This window comes from Anser brachyrhynchus (genome assembly GCF_964034855.1).
Source record: "Anser brachyrhynchus genome assembly, chromosome: 3".
NCBI lineage: Eukaryota > Metazoa > Chordata > Aves > Anseriformes > Anatidae > Anser > Anser brachyrhynchus.
In genome coordinates, this window is record NC_137696.1 from 110,042,990 (window position 1) to 110,060,757 (window position 17,768).

Sequence of the window (17,768 nt, forward strand, 5' to 3'; positions counted from 1 at the left end):
CAGGTTTCATGTAAAGGTAAAATCTCTGCTTCAGTGCATTTTCTCTGAGACTTTTTTTCTTAAACCCATCTGGAAAATGTGGGTGAAGTTACAGGACAACCAGAGGTTTGGTGTTTGTAACTGTTTAGTTCCTTGCAAGCTGGTGGTAGGGGACTTTCTTTTGTTTTCCCCAGTCTTTTCCCCACACACTCGCATTTGTTAGCACTGAGCAAAAGCTCTTCTCTATGCCAAGTGCTCACTGCATGCAGCGGCTCTTGCTGGGACATAAGCTGGGAGAGTTTTAGCTGTTAGATATTCGATTTTCCTGTGATTAAGATGACTACCAGCTTCTTTTGTTTGGACTAAATCCAGGCTTCTTGCATGAAATTTCTGTCACTGTCGGTGTTGAGGGGAGGAGTAAACTGGGCTAGGAAGCAACAGAAGAAGGGAGTGCAAGAAAATTAGAGTCGGAAGGTAGCTGAACTGTTTGTGAAGTAGCATGAGGATCAGTCAAAAGTGAAGGGCAAGAAAATGGAGTCAGGGTTAAAACCAGACTCGGGGTAGGGGGAATCATCCAAGGGTAGAAGCTCCGGTGGTGGCGTATGTGGGGTGGAGGAGGGTCGGGGCTGCCCTCTGCCCCGTTACGAAGGGCAGAAGGACAGATATCAGGAGTCTAAGCAAGTTCAGAGAAATAAGAACGGACAGGAACTGCAGGGGAAGGGAGGATGCAGCGGTGTTGATGCAGAAAGTAGGACGCAAATGGCAGAGGGCTAACGTGAAAAGGGTCAGCAGGGTAAGGAGGCAGGCAGGGGAGGTGGAGAAGGGGCAGCGATGGAGGGAAGCGGCTGCCTGGTGATACCAAGGACCTGTCCTACCCACAGTTCAGGAAAGTGGAAAGAGTTCTGTGCATCCACATCCAGAAAGTGGACAGGACTAAGTGTTACCCAGACTTTGTTAGCTGCTGTGTACGTCCCAAAGTTAATTGTATTTGGAAAGAGAAAATAACTTGCCTTACAGGGGAGAATTTATTGATGGAGGAACTGAGATACAGTGCAGTAACTGAATAGCGACGTTCCTTTAAGCAACGCTGCTTTGCAGGCATAAGCTTGGGTAGCATGATGTAGGATTTTTCGTCCAGAGCAGAAGGCTTTGTTTTCGAGGGAGTAGGTGTTGGGCAGAATTTGAAAAATTTCCTTCTTCGTATACGCGAGCTCTGTTTCACAAAAATATTTACTATGGAAGTGACATTGCATGGTGAAACTATTTCTTTGGAGTGTTCTTTAATAGGCGGCTGTAAAAGTTAACATGAAAGAACCTCTGGTATGAATTCTGGCATCTCACTTCATAACCCAAGGAAAAACAGAGAACCGAGGGGGAAAGCTGAAGCCCTGCTCGCCATTGTCTCGGAGCAGCGTGGTGTACAGAAGCACCTGCTGTTTGCGGACCCCTCAGCTCTCCCTGATTAAAGATCAGATTATCAATGTAGTTTGGTCTGAAATCTATAATTCTGTCTGGGCATTATGCTAAGTATGCATGCAGATACATCGAAACAGCTGAAGTGATTAGAGCTGAGCAAATTACTTTTATGTTCCTGGAAGCTTTGTTCTACATTTTAAGAGCATATAGGAAGGGGAAGAAGGGGCGAAGCGATGTGAACATCCATGTGGATTATTTTCTCATGTTTTATGGCTTATGTTCTTTGTTGGTGCAAGATTTCTTTCCTAGAATATGCAATTTTAAGGAAGTTTAGACTGTGTTTTAGGGAAGGCAAGTTAGAAACAAATGCATTTCCTAATCATTTTAAGCCCCTTCAATCCAACAGGATTACTGTGGGGCTCTAGCACTACGAGTGGAAATTTCCTTAGCCCATGCAAACGCAGAGCCCCTGCTCGGTTGTCACATGCGAAACATGCAGCAGAGAGCCTTGCGAAGCACATGTTTTTAATCATTTGTTTGTTTTACAGCCCTGTAGGTGTATGTTACACCACAACACAACCAGGGACAGCAGAGTCCTCCCACACTTCGGCTTCGTGCAGGCTAGACACTAGCAGCGCTGAAGAGGGGAGCACTAAAGCGGCAATGAATTAATAACTCTTTTGTGAGCTGCGTTTTGTTTGCTTCCATTTATTCTTTTGCTTAGTTTGTGCTTTTCTGTTGCTTAACTGCTCTGCTTATGGATGGCGGGCTTTTCGTGTAAGGATTTTTGGTCTGTGCTAGGGGTAGAGTGCTGGTGTCGGCCGCCTCCTCCCCAAGCCTTGTGGGTTTGGTGGTGGTGTAGGGTCGCAGAGATTCAGGCATTTGTCCTGTGAGTTTAAGGCACCAGCCCGGTAGCTCTTTCCCATTTCTTTTGGGAACGCAAAAGAAGTGCTGATGGGCCTGGCCCTGCTTCTCAGCTCTAAATTGCTGCGATTTTTACATGCAGAAGTTGTGCAGGGTTTTGCCTTACATTCGTGCACGGCCTGCTACCTATCCTCCTAGTGGTCAGCGGGGGAGGGAAGCTACTAATCACTGCATTTCATAGATATTTTTGTGTACTTGAACTCCCTGATTACTTTGGCAGATGTCACCCTGTAGGGAAAGCTTTTATTTTTACATCAAATATGGTATAAATGGGTATTTTATGTCTACCATGCGTGCACTAATAACTGTGTGAATTAAGATTCACTTGCACTTGTGCCCTTAGTGACAGCAGTGCCTGTGCCGTTAATTTTAGCTGTGTATAAAGCTACTGAAACTCCAGCAGAACTTCAGGTCATTGTTTACAAGGCTGTAATAGTGTCCTGAGATCTCTTTAGTTGGGCACCTGAAGTAAATGGGTGCATTCTTTCATTTAAAACCAATTTCCCTAAATGCAAATTAATAGGCTATTATTTTATAGATTTTTTACGACGGGAACTCAAGCTCTTTACTGATAGCTACAGCATGACAGCATCACCAAAATGAAATTAATGCAGCTTTTTTTTTCCATTTAGCCAAAAGAGGAAGACACTGATGTTACCAAATGTTTGATTGCCATAACTGGGCTAATCTTTTATTTGTGTTAGCCGTTGTTAATTACGCTGTCACGCAGTTACTCTTTCACTGGAAAAAATGTATTAACGCTGAGAAACCATGCAGAGATTTTCAAAGGCGATAGATATCCTGCATTATGGGGGGGGGGGGGGGAAGTGCAAATCCCAGGCTGAAGTCCAGACCGTGCTGTAAAACAGAAATAATTCCATAATGGTTCAGGAGAAAATTAGTTTTATCGTTGGACACCGTGCTTTCATGTCAGAACTGGCAAGTGCAACTGTACAAAATGCATTAAAATGTAAAAGGAAGCAACTCATCAGTAAAGAAAACAAAACTGTAGTAATTAAGATGCTGCCAGTATCCTAATTTTAACAGCTTGTGCAGTGTTTCCTAGGGAGATTTGGTACTGTCGAGGTGATTTGTCTTTGTCTCTTGAATCCCCTCTAGTTATCTGCCATTCCTTGTAGGAATATGGTACCCTAAAAGTTCCAGGAGTGTCCTAAGCTGGACAAAGTTTGTGTGCCTTATATTCCCTTTCACCTCCTATATATATACATATGTCACATATATATAAGCCAAAGATGTTTGTAATACAGATCTTGATTGTTTATTTAGTGGCCTTCCAGTACCTACAGGGAGCCTACAGGAGAGTTGGGGAGAGACTCCAAGTCAGGGGGTGGAGTGATAGGACTGGGGTGATGGCTTTAAACTAAAAGAGGGTAGGTTTAGATTAGATACAGGGAAGAAATTCTTTATGAGAGGCACTGGCACAGGCTGCCCAGAGAAGCTGTGGATGCCCCATCCCTGGAGGTGTTCAAGGCCAGGCTGGATGGGGCTTTGGGCAACCTGGTGTGGTGGGAGGTGTCCCTGCCCATGGCAGGGGGTTGGAATTAGGTGGTCTCTAAGGTCCCTTCCAACCCAAACCATTCTGTGGTTCTCTTTCTGTTGAGAAGTTCTCAGAAGCCTGCTAAGATAGAGGTTTGAATGTGCTACATTGCTGTAGGCCCTTTTCTTTTCTTGGTTAATTTCCAGTCCTTAGAATTACTTCATAAATAAATTAGAGCCAAAGAAGTGCTGGGTGGGGTGCGATGGGTCACTTTATTGCATCCAGTTTCTGTACGCACATACCACAGAGGTTCTCATTTTTAAGGTAGATTAAGTGCATCATACATAGGGAAATCTTACTATTTAGTTTTTGATTATTTTGTAGGGATTGCAGCTGGGATATCTGCCTGGTTTATGTAGAGAGATTGAAAGAAGACTGAAACTAAATCAGGCCACTGATAAGGGGACTTTGAGTACCTGAAAATTGTTTCATTTGCTGATTATGCCCATCTAAAACTCAAACTTCTCTATTCAAAAAGCTCATCGTGTGCTGTGTGAAAGGGCATTACGTTCTGCAAAGATTAATTCTTGTTGGTTCTGATGCTGTATGAAAGGATTTAATCCTAGGGAAAAGAGCACTGAATTGAGAAATCCGCAAAAGCAACGATACCGAGCGAGGATCAGCCTCTCCCAGCAGCTGGGCTCTGAACCGTGAAGGGCTTTGGGGGCTGCAGACAGAAACGTGAACACAAAGCTGGGGCAGTGCCCCCGCGGGACAAGGATGGCAGCGTTTCACCTCCGGTAAAGGGGTGCCGAAGCTTACTGGGCTGTTCAACGCAGGAACTTGGTCTTCAGAAGCGTGATCCTTGAAAAAATGTTGTTTTATTTTACATAATGTTGCATCTTAGGTTGTTGAAGCATACAGTATTAAATATGTGGGTATGGATGTCAGCAATTGGCTAGTGCAACTTGAATATTAAGAAATAAAAAAAAATGAGAGTTTTATTTACACATCCTTTCTTTTAAAATGTTCCACTGTAAAGAGTAAGTGCATCGGGTCTTTGCTTATGAGATCTCTGTTCGAAATCTGCTCGTCTTGGCTTTTAAAGCAGATAGCTGCAATTTGGGTGGTAAAATTGTTAAAAGAGAAGGTAAATAGGGATTATATTTCTCACTACAACATAAAGCAGGGGGTGGATGTGTTCTGGAGAAACAGTTGGTTCAAGTAAGATATCTCCATTCTTTTTTCTTAGGCAGGAGGCTTTATTAAACAAAAATGCTTCGTATCTGCCCCCTGCTTCCCTTGCTGTTGCATTTCCAACTTTATGTAGCAGGGGAAGCACAGGGCACTTGACTGGGGAGTGTGCACCTTTTTTGCTCACTGTGCAGCAGTGTGGTGTGGTGACTTGTGGTGACAACCAGTTCTTTGTAGAGTCTGAACCTCTCGTTTAAGGTTTCTATTTATTGATAGAAACAGTTTCATGGAGAATTCAGATTTTTAGGGATCACTTGCTTGACTTTGTACAATGACTTGATTTTTTACTAAAACACAACATTGTGCTCAAGTGTGTTGGTGTATGGCAGTGTCAAAGTTTCCCATCTTTTACCTCTGTAACAGAATTGCCTTTTCCTTACAAGTATTAATTTCCCAGGGCGATGGTGTTACCTCCTTCCACCACGCATGCCCTTGGCTGTAAGCACAGAAATTTAGAGCCTACGTGTTTTCTGCCAGATAGACTGGTTCCAACAGATGGCCTCGGCATTGGGCCCACAAGAACCACAAACCCAGATGCTGTGGAAATCACGTGTTTGTGGCAAGGGGCTTAGCAGGGACACTTCTGCAGCAAACCCCATCCCTTTTAATGCCTCACAGTCTCTGAAGTTGGTGTGTCTCAAGCCTAAGAGCTTATATGTGAAAGTGAACTGTCACAGCTATTGTAAAATACGGTATTTTGGAACAATCCTTCACATGTACACTCCACATAAAGAAGTTACTCAAAATGATATTCTTTTATTTTTCTACCAGAACATGGGGCTTTGCCCTAGACTTTGCCAGCGAGGCTTTTTCCCCCTTGTATCAGTCACCCAGCACGTTCAGAGAGGGGCTGGTCAGCGGACAGGAACGGGATAGGGCTTCAAAAAGGGAAAGGCAAAACTCATACATGGAGAGAGGAAATGACATAAAACAAAGGGAACGGAGAGAGGAGTTTGGAGGGGTGACAGAATTTAGGACCCCTTTTTCCACCTTTCATAAGAGAAAAGCAGATTGCAGCAGTGCAGAGTTAATTTCTCGTAGAAAAACAACAAACTGGGCTAAAATAGCTGCGGGCCTCTCTGATCTTTTGAGTCAGAGAGGAATAATTAGAGCAATACCAGATTACCTGCAAAGGTGGGCCAGAAATGTCACGAGATTGCACTTGCTGGTATGGCGTGAGTATTCAACCTTGCTGCTGTTACTTTAGAGATAAGAGCGGTCCTGAAATACAAGAGCTGCTTCTTGCTCTGTCTCTTCATGGTAACTCTTGGAGCCCTTCTCTTTTCCTCACTAACTGGCTCTGGGAAGGCCGTTCCTCTTTGGGTTCAGCATTCACAGCAGCCTCTGGCATTATTATTTATCCTGAAATACGGGAACGCGTGACATACAGAATGACTTATGGCTGTGGAGTAGCCCGATACTTCAATGCAAATTACTGAAACTGAAGGTGAGGTTAGATTTTGCTTTAAAGATATAATGGTTAACGTGATTGTTTATATTGGATCTAAATTTGATATGTTACACTGTATTGTATTTGTTAGTTAAATGTACAATACGGGGAAAAAACACGAAGAAAGATTAATTAAAGAGGAAAAAAAAAATGATTATCTTGAGACTGCACAAAGTCAGGTTCAAATAACCCAAATTGTGAAATAGTTAATTTTAGCCTTTCTAAAATGAAACTTCTGTGGGTGAGAAGAATGGAATGTAGCAGAGACTTCCCACTGTTTGAAGTTTGAAAAGAAAAAAAAGAGCAAAGATGAAGGCCTCCTCCTTCCCCTTCCTCTCTCACGACTTCCCACTGCACGCGGCCGGACGGGCACGCGAGCGCTCGGACTGGGCTTCAAGAAGTCGAATTGTCTTTTCTTGCCCGCGTGTGGAGACTGAAAATTTGGTTTCCTCTTTCTCCTCCTCTTTTCCTCTTGCAGTGTTTGCTGCTCGGGCATCTCTCAGGCTTTTCTTTTTATAATGGTCGCTGGAATCGAGGAGATTGTCCTGGGGAGGGATGGATGTGTGCCTCCCTTTGGTTGCTGCCCCAAACATGCATAGTTGGCCGCCCCTGAGATAGGATATCAAGTTAAATGGACTGCTGATCTGCCCCATTGTGGCTAGTTTTCTGTGCCTCTACAGAAAAATAATGATTTTCTGGGCCAAAATTGTATAAAGCACTGGTATAAGGGCACCTGTGTAAGAAAAAGACCCAAACTTTGGTGAATCCAGCATAAAAGATGTTTGAATTCTTCTTTCAAGTTCCAACTCTTCTTCCTAGCTTCCAAGTGACCATCTAACCAGTAGAGCCCATGGCTGGCAGTTTATGCTACTACTGCCCTTGTTTTCCCCATATCCCTTGGTTCTGTGAAAGGTGCCAAATTCTTCTTTAGGACGCGTAATTACTCAGTTTGTGCCTTATTTTCCTCCCCCAGTTAAATATGGTAAAAATAGAGCAGCTTGTTTTCCTCACATTCAAAAAGAGCAAATCATACATTCTTTTTTTTTTTTAGTCAGCCTGAAATTTATTAAATATGTTAATAATTTGAACCACCCTCCCTTCCAGGAGAAAGAACCCTGCCTGTTGCACAGACCCATTTAGACAATGTAGATTTTCAGACTGATGCTAGTTTTGAGGTTCCTCTTGGGAAGCAGCAGTGAAATGTTTGAGCATTGTATTTCCCAATGGGCTGAAGTCCTCCTAGGCAAGGTGAAATGGGCTTGAACAGATTTGTTGTTGTTTTTATTTTAATTTATTGGGACAGATAGTGGCTTACAAATTAGGACATTGAATAGCATTTCGGGAAGTTTCACTAACCTAGGACTGCTTTCTCCCTAGGAAGATGGGTTTGGTTCTAATGAGCTGGCACGTTTCTTTGTTCCAATAGAAAGCTTTGAAGCTGCTAAAATGGAAATTGGCCCTTGGCAAGTGAAGCTGGACTTGGTTCCTACACGGGGAACAAAGCTTTGCTGCTGAGCAGTCAGTGCTACTTGAGTCCTTCTCTCTCAGCCGTAGTGCGCAGTAGGATTTTAAAAGCTGTGCTTCCTTCTCTTTAGCTTGAAGGAAAAAAAAAGCTGCTTCTGCAGTTATAATGTATGGGCTTCAGAAGTTCATCTGCTTTTTGTCATTTTGAAGTCTTCCGTCTGTGGCGCTCCAAATACCTAAAGCTTGTGTTACTGAATCCCTTGGGAAATCGCAGCAGCGATGTGGCCGAAGTGTGTTTGTGATGGGTGCCAACATGTTAACCATAACTAGCTAGGGGAAAAAAACAGCAACAACAACAAAAACAACAAAACTTTTGTGTGATTGTTGTATGTGAGCATGTGTGCTAGTGGCTCAGAGGAATAAACTAATTGAAGATACAGCAAGAAAATGAGAAATTAGATATTTCAACTGGAGAGAACACGTTATGTGATCTTTTTCACTGTGTAGTCATTGTGGATTGTAAGGTCAAGGACTTTTTACACTAAATCAAATTTTATGGCATTTGAAGGGATTAGCTATGCATTTTGAAGGAAAATGCTGATACGAGTACCAAGCTCATAATTAATTCCTCATGTTCGTTTATTTTAATCTGATATTGCCCTTTATTTAGAAACCTTGAAACTCATGTCAAGAGAACAAGATCCACACCAGCTGATCATAGCCTATTTCTTTTGGGCTGCTCTCAAACGTTGTCTGTGATCTCGAGATGCTACAGCAACACCACCTAGATCCTGCTTTAAAAAGAAGCGTACCTGAGGATGATGAGCAAGATGAGCATCAGAAGTCACATAAAAATAAATGACCAGAAGACCCAAATACTGTGCTCAGAAAAATATCATGCTGGTAAGGGCACGGTGGAGAAGGTCGCTTGGAGTTGGTTGCAGTTTATGGCACACATCACCAATTCTGCAGTAATGTGTCTTCGTCTCTAATGTACCCTATCTATGGCATTCTTTTTTTTTTTTCATAAATCAAAGTTGTGCTTGCTATTTTTAACAAGAGGGAAGTCTGAGCGCTCATCAGGAGAAACCGAGTGGGAGCACGAAAATAATTTATCTGGCCTCTTTGAATATATTGTGCTGGAATAAACAGATGCCAAAATAAACAGTCTTGCAATAGAGAGAGGGTTTTTTTCTGAGTTGAAACTGGAAACGTTAAATGAGAGGAGAAAATGATCCCACCACATGAATTACACGGTTACTTTTCTTCTGGTTCAGAGGTTTCCTGGGCATTGTAAAGGGGTAAGAGAAATGCTAGGATATGCCACATCAGAAGCCATCTTAAATTTCACTGCTCTGACTCTGTAGGGAAGTGCACAAAGCGAGTGAATGAGGGGAGGAGAGGTTTTGGCACGTGCGTGTGTGCATTGCTGTGGGGTGTGCGGATTTATGAAAGGGGAATACTGCATTCACAATTGAAAATACGACGAAGCTGCAGCTATATTTAAACTGATTTATGTGATAAGATTTGGACAAAGGAAAGGATGAGAAAATATGAAGAGCGGAACTAAAGACAAAGAGCTCACATTTTAAAATTTTATGCTGCAAGGACTGCTTTGAATCACTGGTTGTTAATGGGGGCAACATCCTTCATCTAAACAAAAACCAGGGCACAGGCCTCTCCCCATTTTTGGGGACTATAAGCAAATATACAGTATTAGAGATAGGAAGTGTTCCAGTACTTCATCCACCAGTCTGTAGGTGTACAGAGCCCCTCTTTAAATAATGTATTTAAATTAAAAGCTTTCACAGAGGAGGGGAGGACTAGAAGAAACCTTGTACAGTGGCAAGTTTGTCTCCTTAGCACTGTGGAACCATCATAAAATCCTATATAAATTTATTCAGGTCCCTCTTAAAAAGGCTTGGTGATTTCTACGCTTTTTTTCCCATTCAGAAGGTTTTCCAGGATTGGATTTGTTTTTCCCAATTTGCAGCTGCAGTTCTTTCACGTATAGCTTTCATTTAGCTGTTCTTACGCTGACGTGAGTTTTCAGTGTATTTCTGGGTGTTTATCCCTTTTTCTTTGTTACCACCACTAAGGAATTTAGGTAGGACCCTTTCAAGGCCAGAGGGACCAGGCTACAGTCACAGGGTGACCGAAGAAGCACCAGGTCTGGTCACTCAGGACCATATTACCCAACAATATCCTCTTGGTCATTCCCTAGGCAATAGCCCAACACCCCTGGGTGACTGGGGATCCTTTCAGGAAGGCAGCCTGCCTGCTCTTCCTACATTTTGTGATTTTTTTTTACTTATAATGCGTCTCATGCCAGGGATGTGTGCTGCTTCCCTTTGGCGAGGGGCTTGATCTGTCTGACTTTAAGTTTTCTATCACTTATTCCCACTAAGCTAATCATAAAACCAAGAGAAGTTCAAGAAAAACTTGATTCAATTGCATGCTTCCCATACTGGTGGATGAAAGCAGCACCTGTATTGCCTCCCATTTGTATGTGTAATTTTTCTGGAAGCGTTTATCAGATTCAGAAATGCACTGGTTTGGAAAGATTTGTAAGCTGCCTAGACCAACATTTTGGACCTACACTTTTTGCATTTTGAAGGGTATGTAGCATTCAGTGACTTGTTTGTTTCCTTGTCTTTGGTGGAAGAAGGTGACCTCTTACATCTTCATGGTTTGTTTTATCATGGCTACGTCTCTTTGGCACCCTGGGGTCGTTCTGCAATCCTCTGGTAAACCAAAGTCCTTATTCTCCTTATTTTTTTCTGACTGATCTCCCAGTTTGTTTATGTGTTGTGCCCTGGGTTAAAGGACTTTGCAGTCCCCACTGCTGAATTTCTTCCAGTTGTCGTTGATCACAACCATTATTTGAATCAACAGTAAAACACCTGTACTTTTAAAGAAGGAAACAGAATTTATTTTGTGACAATTTGTTCGTTTTGTTAATTACAGTATTCTTTTGGATTTCTTATGGAGTACTGCATGTCACAAATTACTTCCTTTTTTTTTTTTTTTTTTTTTTGGACTGGGAGAAGGAAGAGGTAACAGGTTGACTCCACGTTGCCCTGATACAAGGACAGGATGCTTTGCTGCTGGGAGTACTCCTCTGTGATTTTCATAGCTTTGGGTGGGATCATCTGCCTGGGCAGAGGCTGAGCAGAGTCAGCCTCTCGTCTCAAGGTGGTATTTAGCCTTTGAGCTTCAGCCATATCAGTTCCCAGGGTGTTTCGGCATCATTCTGCAAACTCAGTGTCCACTATCAACATCAAAGCGTGGTTCCACTTTCCAGACAAGCTAAACTGACAGAACCTGATTTATCCTGGTAATTGCGTGTGTTGAGATAAAAGAAATGTTGAGACTAACGTAGGTAATGCTAAGGGATGGGGGGGAAGCAGCTGTTAGAGATAAGAGCTCGCTACACTCATGCAGCCATTTAATTCTTGTTCAGAAACGTCGTTGGAGATTTCCTTCAGCAGGTGGAGAAGAAAAACAGCCCAGGTGTGTTGGTCCTTCTCCTTGCTCCTGTTTTTCCTTCATCTTTTCAGCTGGGTGGTGATGTGTAAAGGCGCTGCCTGGTAGCCAGACTTGGAAAGCTGATCCAGCTGAAAAATAACTTTTTTCCTTGTGTCCTTTAAGCAGGGATCAGTTCTCTGCTGCGGTTCTCCACACATCCACACAAACCCTTGTGCTGGCACAGCTGAAAGGGCAGGAAAGGGGAGAAGGAAGGACCCGACAAGCCCATCCTGCCCATCTAGAAAATGTGCACCAAAGTACGGCCCTAGGGTCCGCTTGCTCTGTTCCCTCAGTCTTTCTGAGGGGTTTTCTGTCTGTCAGGCATGTTCTGGATTCGTAGGGGTGAGCCAGCCTCCTGACATACCCAAATAGTCGGATTGCCATCACCAGCGTGCTGCGGCGTTCGCTGTCTGGTCTGCTGCCTAACCCCAGCGGAAGCAGGACCGGGTTGGGAGGTTTTGGCAAACCAAAATGATGGCTTTGGTCGAGGCAGAATTGATTTATTTTTTCCCTTGCTGCGAGTGTGTGCTTTCTGAGTGGGGCATTCACGGCCCAGAAGGTTTTATGAGTCTTTAGGTCTGTCTGGAGCCCTCACCGCAGTATTGTGAGTGGTTCCAAATCCATCCGCTGCATTTATCCTTCTTTATTTGGAGAAACACCATCTTCTCCTTTTTCTTTTTCCCAGAACTAAGGTGCAGGGATTCAGTAATTAATCAACTGCACACCCCAATCTGAGACTGAGCTGGGAACTGAATCTACAACTCTTAAGGCTCTGGCCATCATCCTTCTCTTTGGGCTGTTAGTTGTGAGGCTTGTAGCTGGGGACGCTGCTTTCTTTTTGTCTCCAAGAGACAACCTGCTAAAGTGGGTGAGTGACTGTGTGACTTTTATGGACTTTCTTAGGGATTTTTTCCCAACCTTCCTCTGTACTTCAGAATTGCAAACTGTAAAGGTAAAACTCGTAATGGACATAGCAGTACTGTGACACTGACGGTAATGGTCAGGCAACATCTAGACCTGTGGGTTTCCACTGAATGCTCCAAAGGTGTTGCCCAGCTCTTTGTGGTCTGAACGGCTTCATTTTAAGAAAGCTACCTTAAATAACGAAGGAGAATCTTTCTTTTTACATTTCGTATGTTAAAATAATTGGTTGGGTTCCTGGGGACTGGTTTTTATGCATCATTTGTCTTAGACAAATGATTAACAATAAACCAACAGTAGGTCATGTTTGTTGCTGCTGTGATTCACCGAAACCTTTTGAATGAAAACTGCAATGGATTTGGTGCTTTTTGTTGGCTTTTTTAGCATGTATCATGCTAAACAGCTCTTGGCATAATGTGATCTGTTGTTTTCGGTATTGTTCTTCAGTGAGGTCTAAAGGCATCATCTCTGGAATTCATATGTAGATTTCCTTGCAGCTTCACAGTTTTGTGTTTTCTTTCTTTCTTTTTTTAATTTCTTTTTCAAATTTCACTTGCATAACCATAGTTCTGCTTCTTTGTTCCAGAACAATTGTATATTTTTGGTCTGCCCATATTTCACTACAGTAAGCAAAATGGTCGCTCGCTTCCACTTCTTTGTGTCTAACAAATGGGTTAGAAGTGCTTGCGAATTCTGGGCGGGATTTGAACTTGAATTTTATGTTGTGTTGGTAAAGCTTTGCGTAGTGATAAAATGTGTGAAAGATCAAGTTGTATTTTTGAGAGAGATGCAATTTATTTTGCTCAGCACAGCAGTCACAGAGTTCACGTGGTCGGGAGTGCAATTAATTAACTAAATTATTCAGGAAAACTGAAATTAAATTCCATTTTTAATATTCTGCCCGGAGAAGTGATATTGCTTGTTTCTTCAGCATCATATGTCAAAACATACGATGGGCTGAAACTATTTCAAGTAAGCTTCTTTAATAATTGAACAGAAGAAGATACTGTATAAATACTTCCATTTTGAAATATTAATAAATCCAGGTGGTGCTGGGTGTAAGTGAATCTGGTCACCAGTAAAAGAGGGAAGATGGATCTTTGTGGACAGGGGGACAGAATAGGTTGGATGGATGGGAGTGGCAGCAGCTTGCAAGTAAGTTAATAATTACAGAAATAAAATTAACTAACACAATAGTGTTGTAAGTACAGAAAATTTCTAGGGCATGGGCTTACCAGAGGCCAATCCAGTATTTCACATTCAAATTTCTCTTTTATTTCAGGCTCTGGATGTTGACCGAACTGTTCTCTATAAAATGAAGAAATCCGTCAAAGCCATAAACTTATCTGGTCTGGGTAAGTAGGTAACAATTCCTTATAGTTTATATTTCACCTATATTGGTGAAACTGGAAGATCATTTAAGTCAGTCACCTCACTGAATCAGAAAGAGTTATATGGCTAACTGAGAAAATAAAAAATTACGTTTGAAATAGCAATCTTGAACTAGCTGCATAATAGTGAGATCAGTAAGGGTGAAATTTTGTGATAGCTGAACCTGCCATATCTTACTGCTACCAAGTGGGAGCTCCTTCCCCCTGATCACGGCTGCCTGTTCTTCTGCCACCCCTGCTGCACGACAGCTCCCTAGGTGCTTGCATCAAGTTGCACATGCAGTGAAAACAACTTAACTGGGGTTAGATGAGCACCTGAAATGACAAAACATATGAGCCACGTCCACTGAGGGGTGAAGTTGCCCTTTTTGGTAGCAATAAGAAGCTGCATTGGCACTGCTGTTTTTTGAAGCATCAGCCTTCCTGATGGTTTCCATTTATGTGTGTTGAGAATTTTGTGGCAAGAGACAGCTGACGAGCTGCAGTGTTGTTGTCCTAATGTACAAAGTCAGATGTTTCTCTGACACAAAATAAAAACACAAAGAACTATTGCTGTGTACATTGTTTAGATGTGCCCCGGTCGCATGGAGTTCTGGGTGTTTATCTTCTTTAAAAAAAATAAATGAAGCTTTTGTTTTTGTGGACCATCAGCAACAAGAAGCAGCATTTTGTTGGGTTTTATTCTCCCTTTGCAGTTCCTAGCAATTAGAGCTGACAAAACCTATATTATATGCAAAATAGCTGTGCCCAGCAGTCTTGGAGAGCCACCAATGTCTGACAGAACTCGTGGGCGTGATGGTGTTCAGATACAAGGTTATAACGAGAACTTCAACTGTGGCATAATTCTTATCAGCTAATCAAAAGGAAATTCCTTTTTGCCTAAACTAATGAAGCCAGTTTTTGGGTTGTGCAGGGTCCAGTTTAAGCTGGAACCATTCGTCTGGATGGAGCTGCGTCATCCATAGTACATATTTATTTGACACTCTGTTGTTTTGTTTCTTTTTGGGTGGACAATTTTTGGGTGCCTGACTGTGCCTGCTAGTCAGTGTACTTGTTAGAGTAGTGTAGAAAATCACTACATTTTGGTATATAAATCAGTACCTTGATAGTTTTTAAGATCATGTTGCCCAATCTTGACAATAAAGGTTGGAAGGCGTTTCTCTTCCAGCAGCAGAAATATTGCCAACCCAGCCACTTGCCAGCACTTGAGGTTCCTTATGACAAAAAAAAACACCTGTGACCCTGCACTCATAAGAGCACAGTTTTTGTTTTGTTGTTTGTTTTTAATATAGGTTCCATAGTATTAAGTGTACCTGTTCTGTTTTCGAAGTGTATGAATTTAGAAACCATTTAGAATGTAGAGGTTTGGATAGGGATCTCAATTTGCGCATAATTTAGTTTCTTATTAAAAAAAAAAAGCTTAAAGCCTCAAAAAAAATGGCTCAGATAAATTTTTTTTTTTGATAGATTCCAAACCTGTTGGTAGGAAAACTTTTAAAGCCTATCAGGAAGATAGCAGAGGGCAAGGAGAGTATTTAGGGGCAGGTGCTGTGGGGAAAAAAAGACCATTACCTGCTCTTCAGGTGTGTTGCTGGAGTACCAGCTCCAATATCGTATTGCTACAACAACTACCGTCAGCATTCTGGGGTATAATAATAAACGTTTAAAACTGTGGCTGAGCTGCTGGTTTGTTGGCTTCTTTTTAATCTGATGCATAGAGCCAGAAGCCCAGGCCCAGTGTGGGGGGCTGCTGTGTGGAACAGAAAGCTCTTGTTTCCTTGGGTAAACCATCAGCGTGCTTCAACTGCTGGTTTCACATCTGACTACGACAATTAACTGGTGGAGTTGCAACGTGCCAGCTCCTGGTTTTTGCTGTCTGTGCCAGTTTGTTCAGAGCGTGTTCAGCTGTATGTATGCCACACAACAGCGTTAGCTGTACGTCCTTAACTTACCCTGTAGCTCAGGTAGCAGAAGGTTTCAGAAACACATAGAATTAATGCTACAAGTATCCAATATATCCAATACCCAAATATCCAATGCAGTCTTTAATTACATGACGTTATACTGCTGCTCCATAGGGTTGTAGTTTCATGTATTGGAAATCAAAGCGAGTTTCTAGCTGATTGAGAAATATGGTTCCTGAGAGTCTGAATAGAAGTGGGATCAGACAGGCGGCTTTGGAAGTTGGAGCTTACTAGGTTTATTTAGCAGGTTGTGTAACTAATTCATAGAAATTTGGAGAAAGGACATTGCAACACGAATCCTTTGGTTATTAAATTGCTGACATATACAAATGGGCCTGAAATTAAACTGGATCATTGCTTGTTTGAACTAAAATTAATCTTCTCTAAATAGTCTTCCTGGTTTCTGCTGGTTTCATGTAATGGCCATGAAGGATCCTTTGTTCTTATTCATGCATAATTTGTTTTCTAGGGTGTTTTTTTTTTTTCAACTTCTTTTGAAGCACTAGAAATTTGTCAGAGCTAGAATAAGAAATAGGCAACATTAACTTTCTCAGGTATCAACTTGGAGAAAGCTTTTCTCATGTGTTTGAGCTTAACTTGGTCACTAAGTTTGGGTTCAGAATTCTTTTTTATTCCCTAGGCCATGTTGTCAGGCATTTTTTTTTGATGTCTGTCCACACTGGCAAGTAACCTGGTATGCGAGAAGTAGATACGACTGAGGCCCCTCAGATTTCCCTTGTATTTGAATTGGGGGAACCTGCTTTGGCCTAGATTTCATAACAACTCCCTGGATTGAATAACCTCACAACCCATATAGTTCAAAGCTTTCTGAAGAGCAGCAGCCTGAAGTGGGTGCTGGATGACTTGCGTTGGTGCAGCCTAAGCGTGTCTTCAGAGCCTGTGCTCTCCATTAGGCTTCTGCTTCTGGGGCAGAACTTGTGGTTTTGTTGTCTCAGGAGGGAACGTGATGGTCATGAACTGCTCTGAGAACTCAATCAGCCCATGGGGAATGCAGACTGCTGGGATTTGCTTCAGATCCCCACTGCTGCTCTGGAACAGGGGTAACATGGTTACAGGTTTCATCCTCGTCTGTAATGTTTGTAGTCCATTCCTAGGATGATCTGAGAGTCTTTGCTGTATTGCCTCCTATTGCAGGGATTCAGGACTCTGGCAACACACCTGGTCCCCCCTGATTCTTTGTTCAGCACACAGCACTTAACTGAACTTCTGAAAAGTTGTTTTTTTTTTTTTAATTTAGTTGTACTTTTTATAACCTGTTATCTTCTGACTGTATGTTCCTGTTTTGCTCTTTTTGAAGCTCATGTGGAAAACGAAGAACAGTACACACAAGCACTGGAGAAATTTGGAGGCAACTGTGTTTGCAGGGATGACCCAGATTTGGGAACAGCATTTTTAAAGTTTTCTGTGTTTACAAAGGAATTAACTGCACTCTTCAAAAATTTGGTAAGAATTTTGCTTGCAGAAAAACATGTTACCTTTGTAATGGCATTACAGCTCCTGTATTTCTGAATTACAGCAGCTCTTCAAGTTGATAATGGTTTGTGTTTTAGTAACCACTGTTTTTATAAATAAATAAATATTAAAAAAAATATTGTCTTAGGGAAAACATCTTGTGTCTTAGCCTTTCCCCTTTCAAATCTCAAAACCAAACAACAACAAAAAACCTCTTCCAACAATTCTCACATCTAAATGCTTCCCACAACAAAGTAGTTCTAACATATTATAAAGTGCACATACAAAACTCATTTAAAAATGTGAAACCAGTAGAATCCAACTGGGTTTACTCTGTTTTGACATTGCTTTTTCTTTACTTTTTCACACTTTTTATAAAGGGACATTTTAGTGTCCCTGGAAGAGAGAGTCTCTTGCATCTCAGAGAAGAGAGTCAGGAAGAAGAAATGAAATGTAATGCTATAATGACAATAGTATCCACTGGGGACCTGTCCTGCAACTGAAGC

General features: G+C 42.0%; 1 protein-coding gene across 4 annotated transcripts in view; it reads left to right on the forward strand.

Annotated features, from left to right (window-relative positions):
• The window catches only part of ASAP2 (ArfGAP with SH3 domain, ankyrin repeat and PH domain 2), an 87,699-nt gene that overhangs the window by 9,034 nt on the left and 60,897 nt on the right, over positions 1 to 17,768 (forward strand). For 3 of the 4 annotated variants that reach the window (XM_080585453.1, XM_080585454.1, XM_080585456.1), the window contains exons 2-3: positions 13,717 to 13,789; positions 17,108 to 17,253. In XM_080585453.1, coding sequence (XP_080441579.1) covers positions 13,717 to 13,789; positions 17,108 to 17,253 — 219 coding nt within the window. Of the gene's footprint in view, positions 1 to 8,655; positions 8,889 to 13,716; positions 13,790 to 17,107; positions 17,254 to 17,768 lie in introns of all 4 variants that reach the window. The other variant, XM_080585455.1, reaches the window with a different exon arrangement.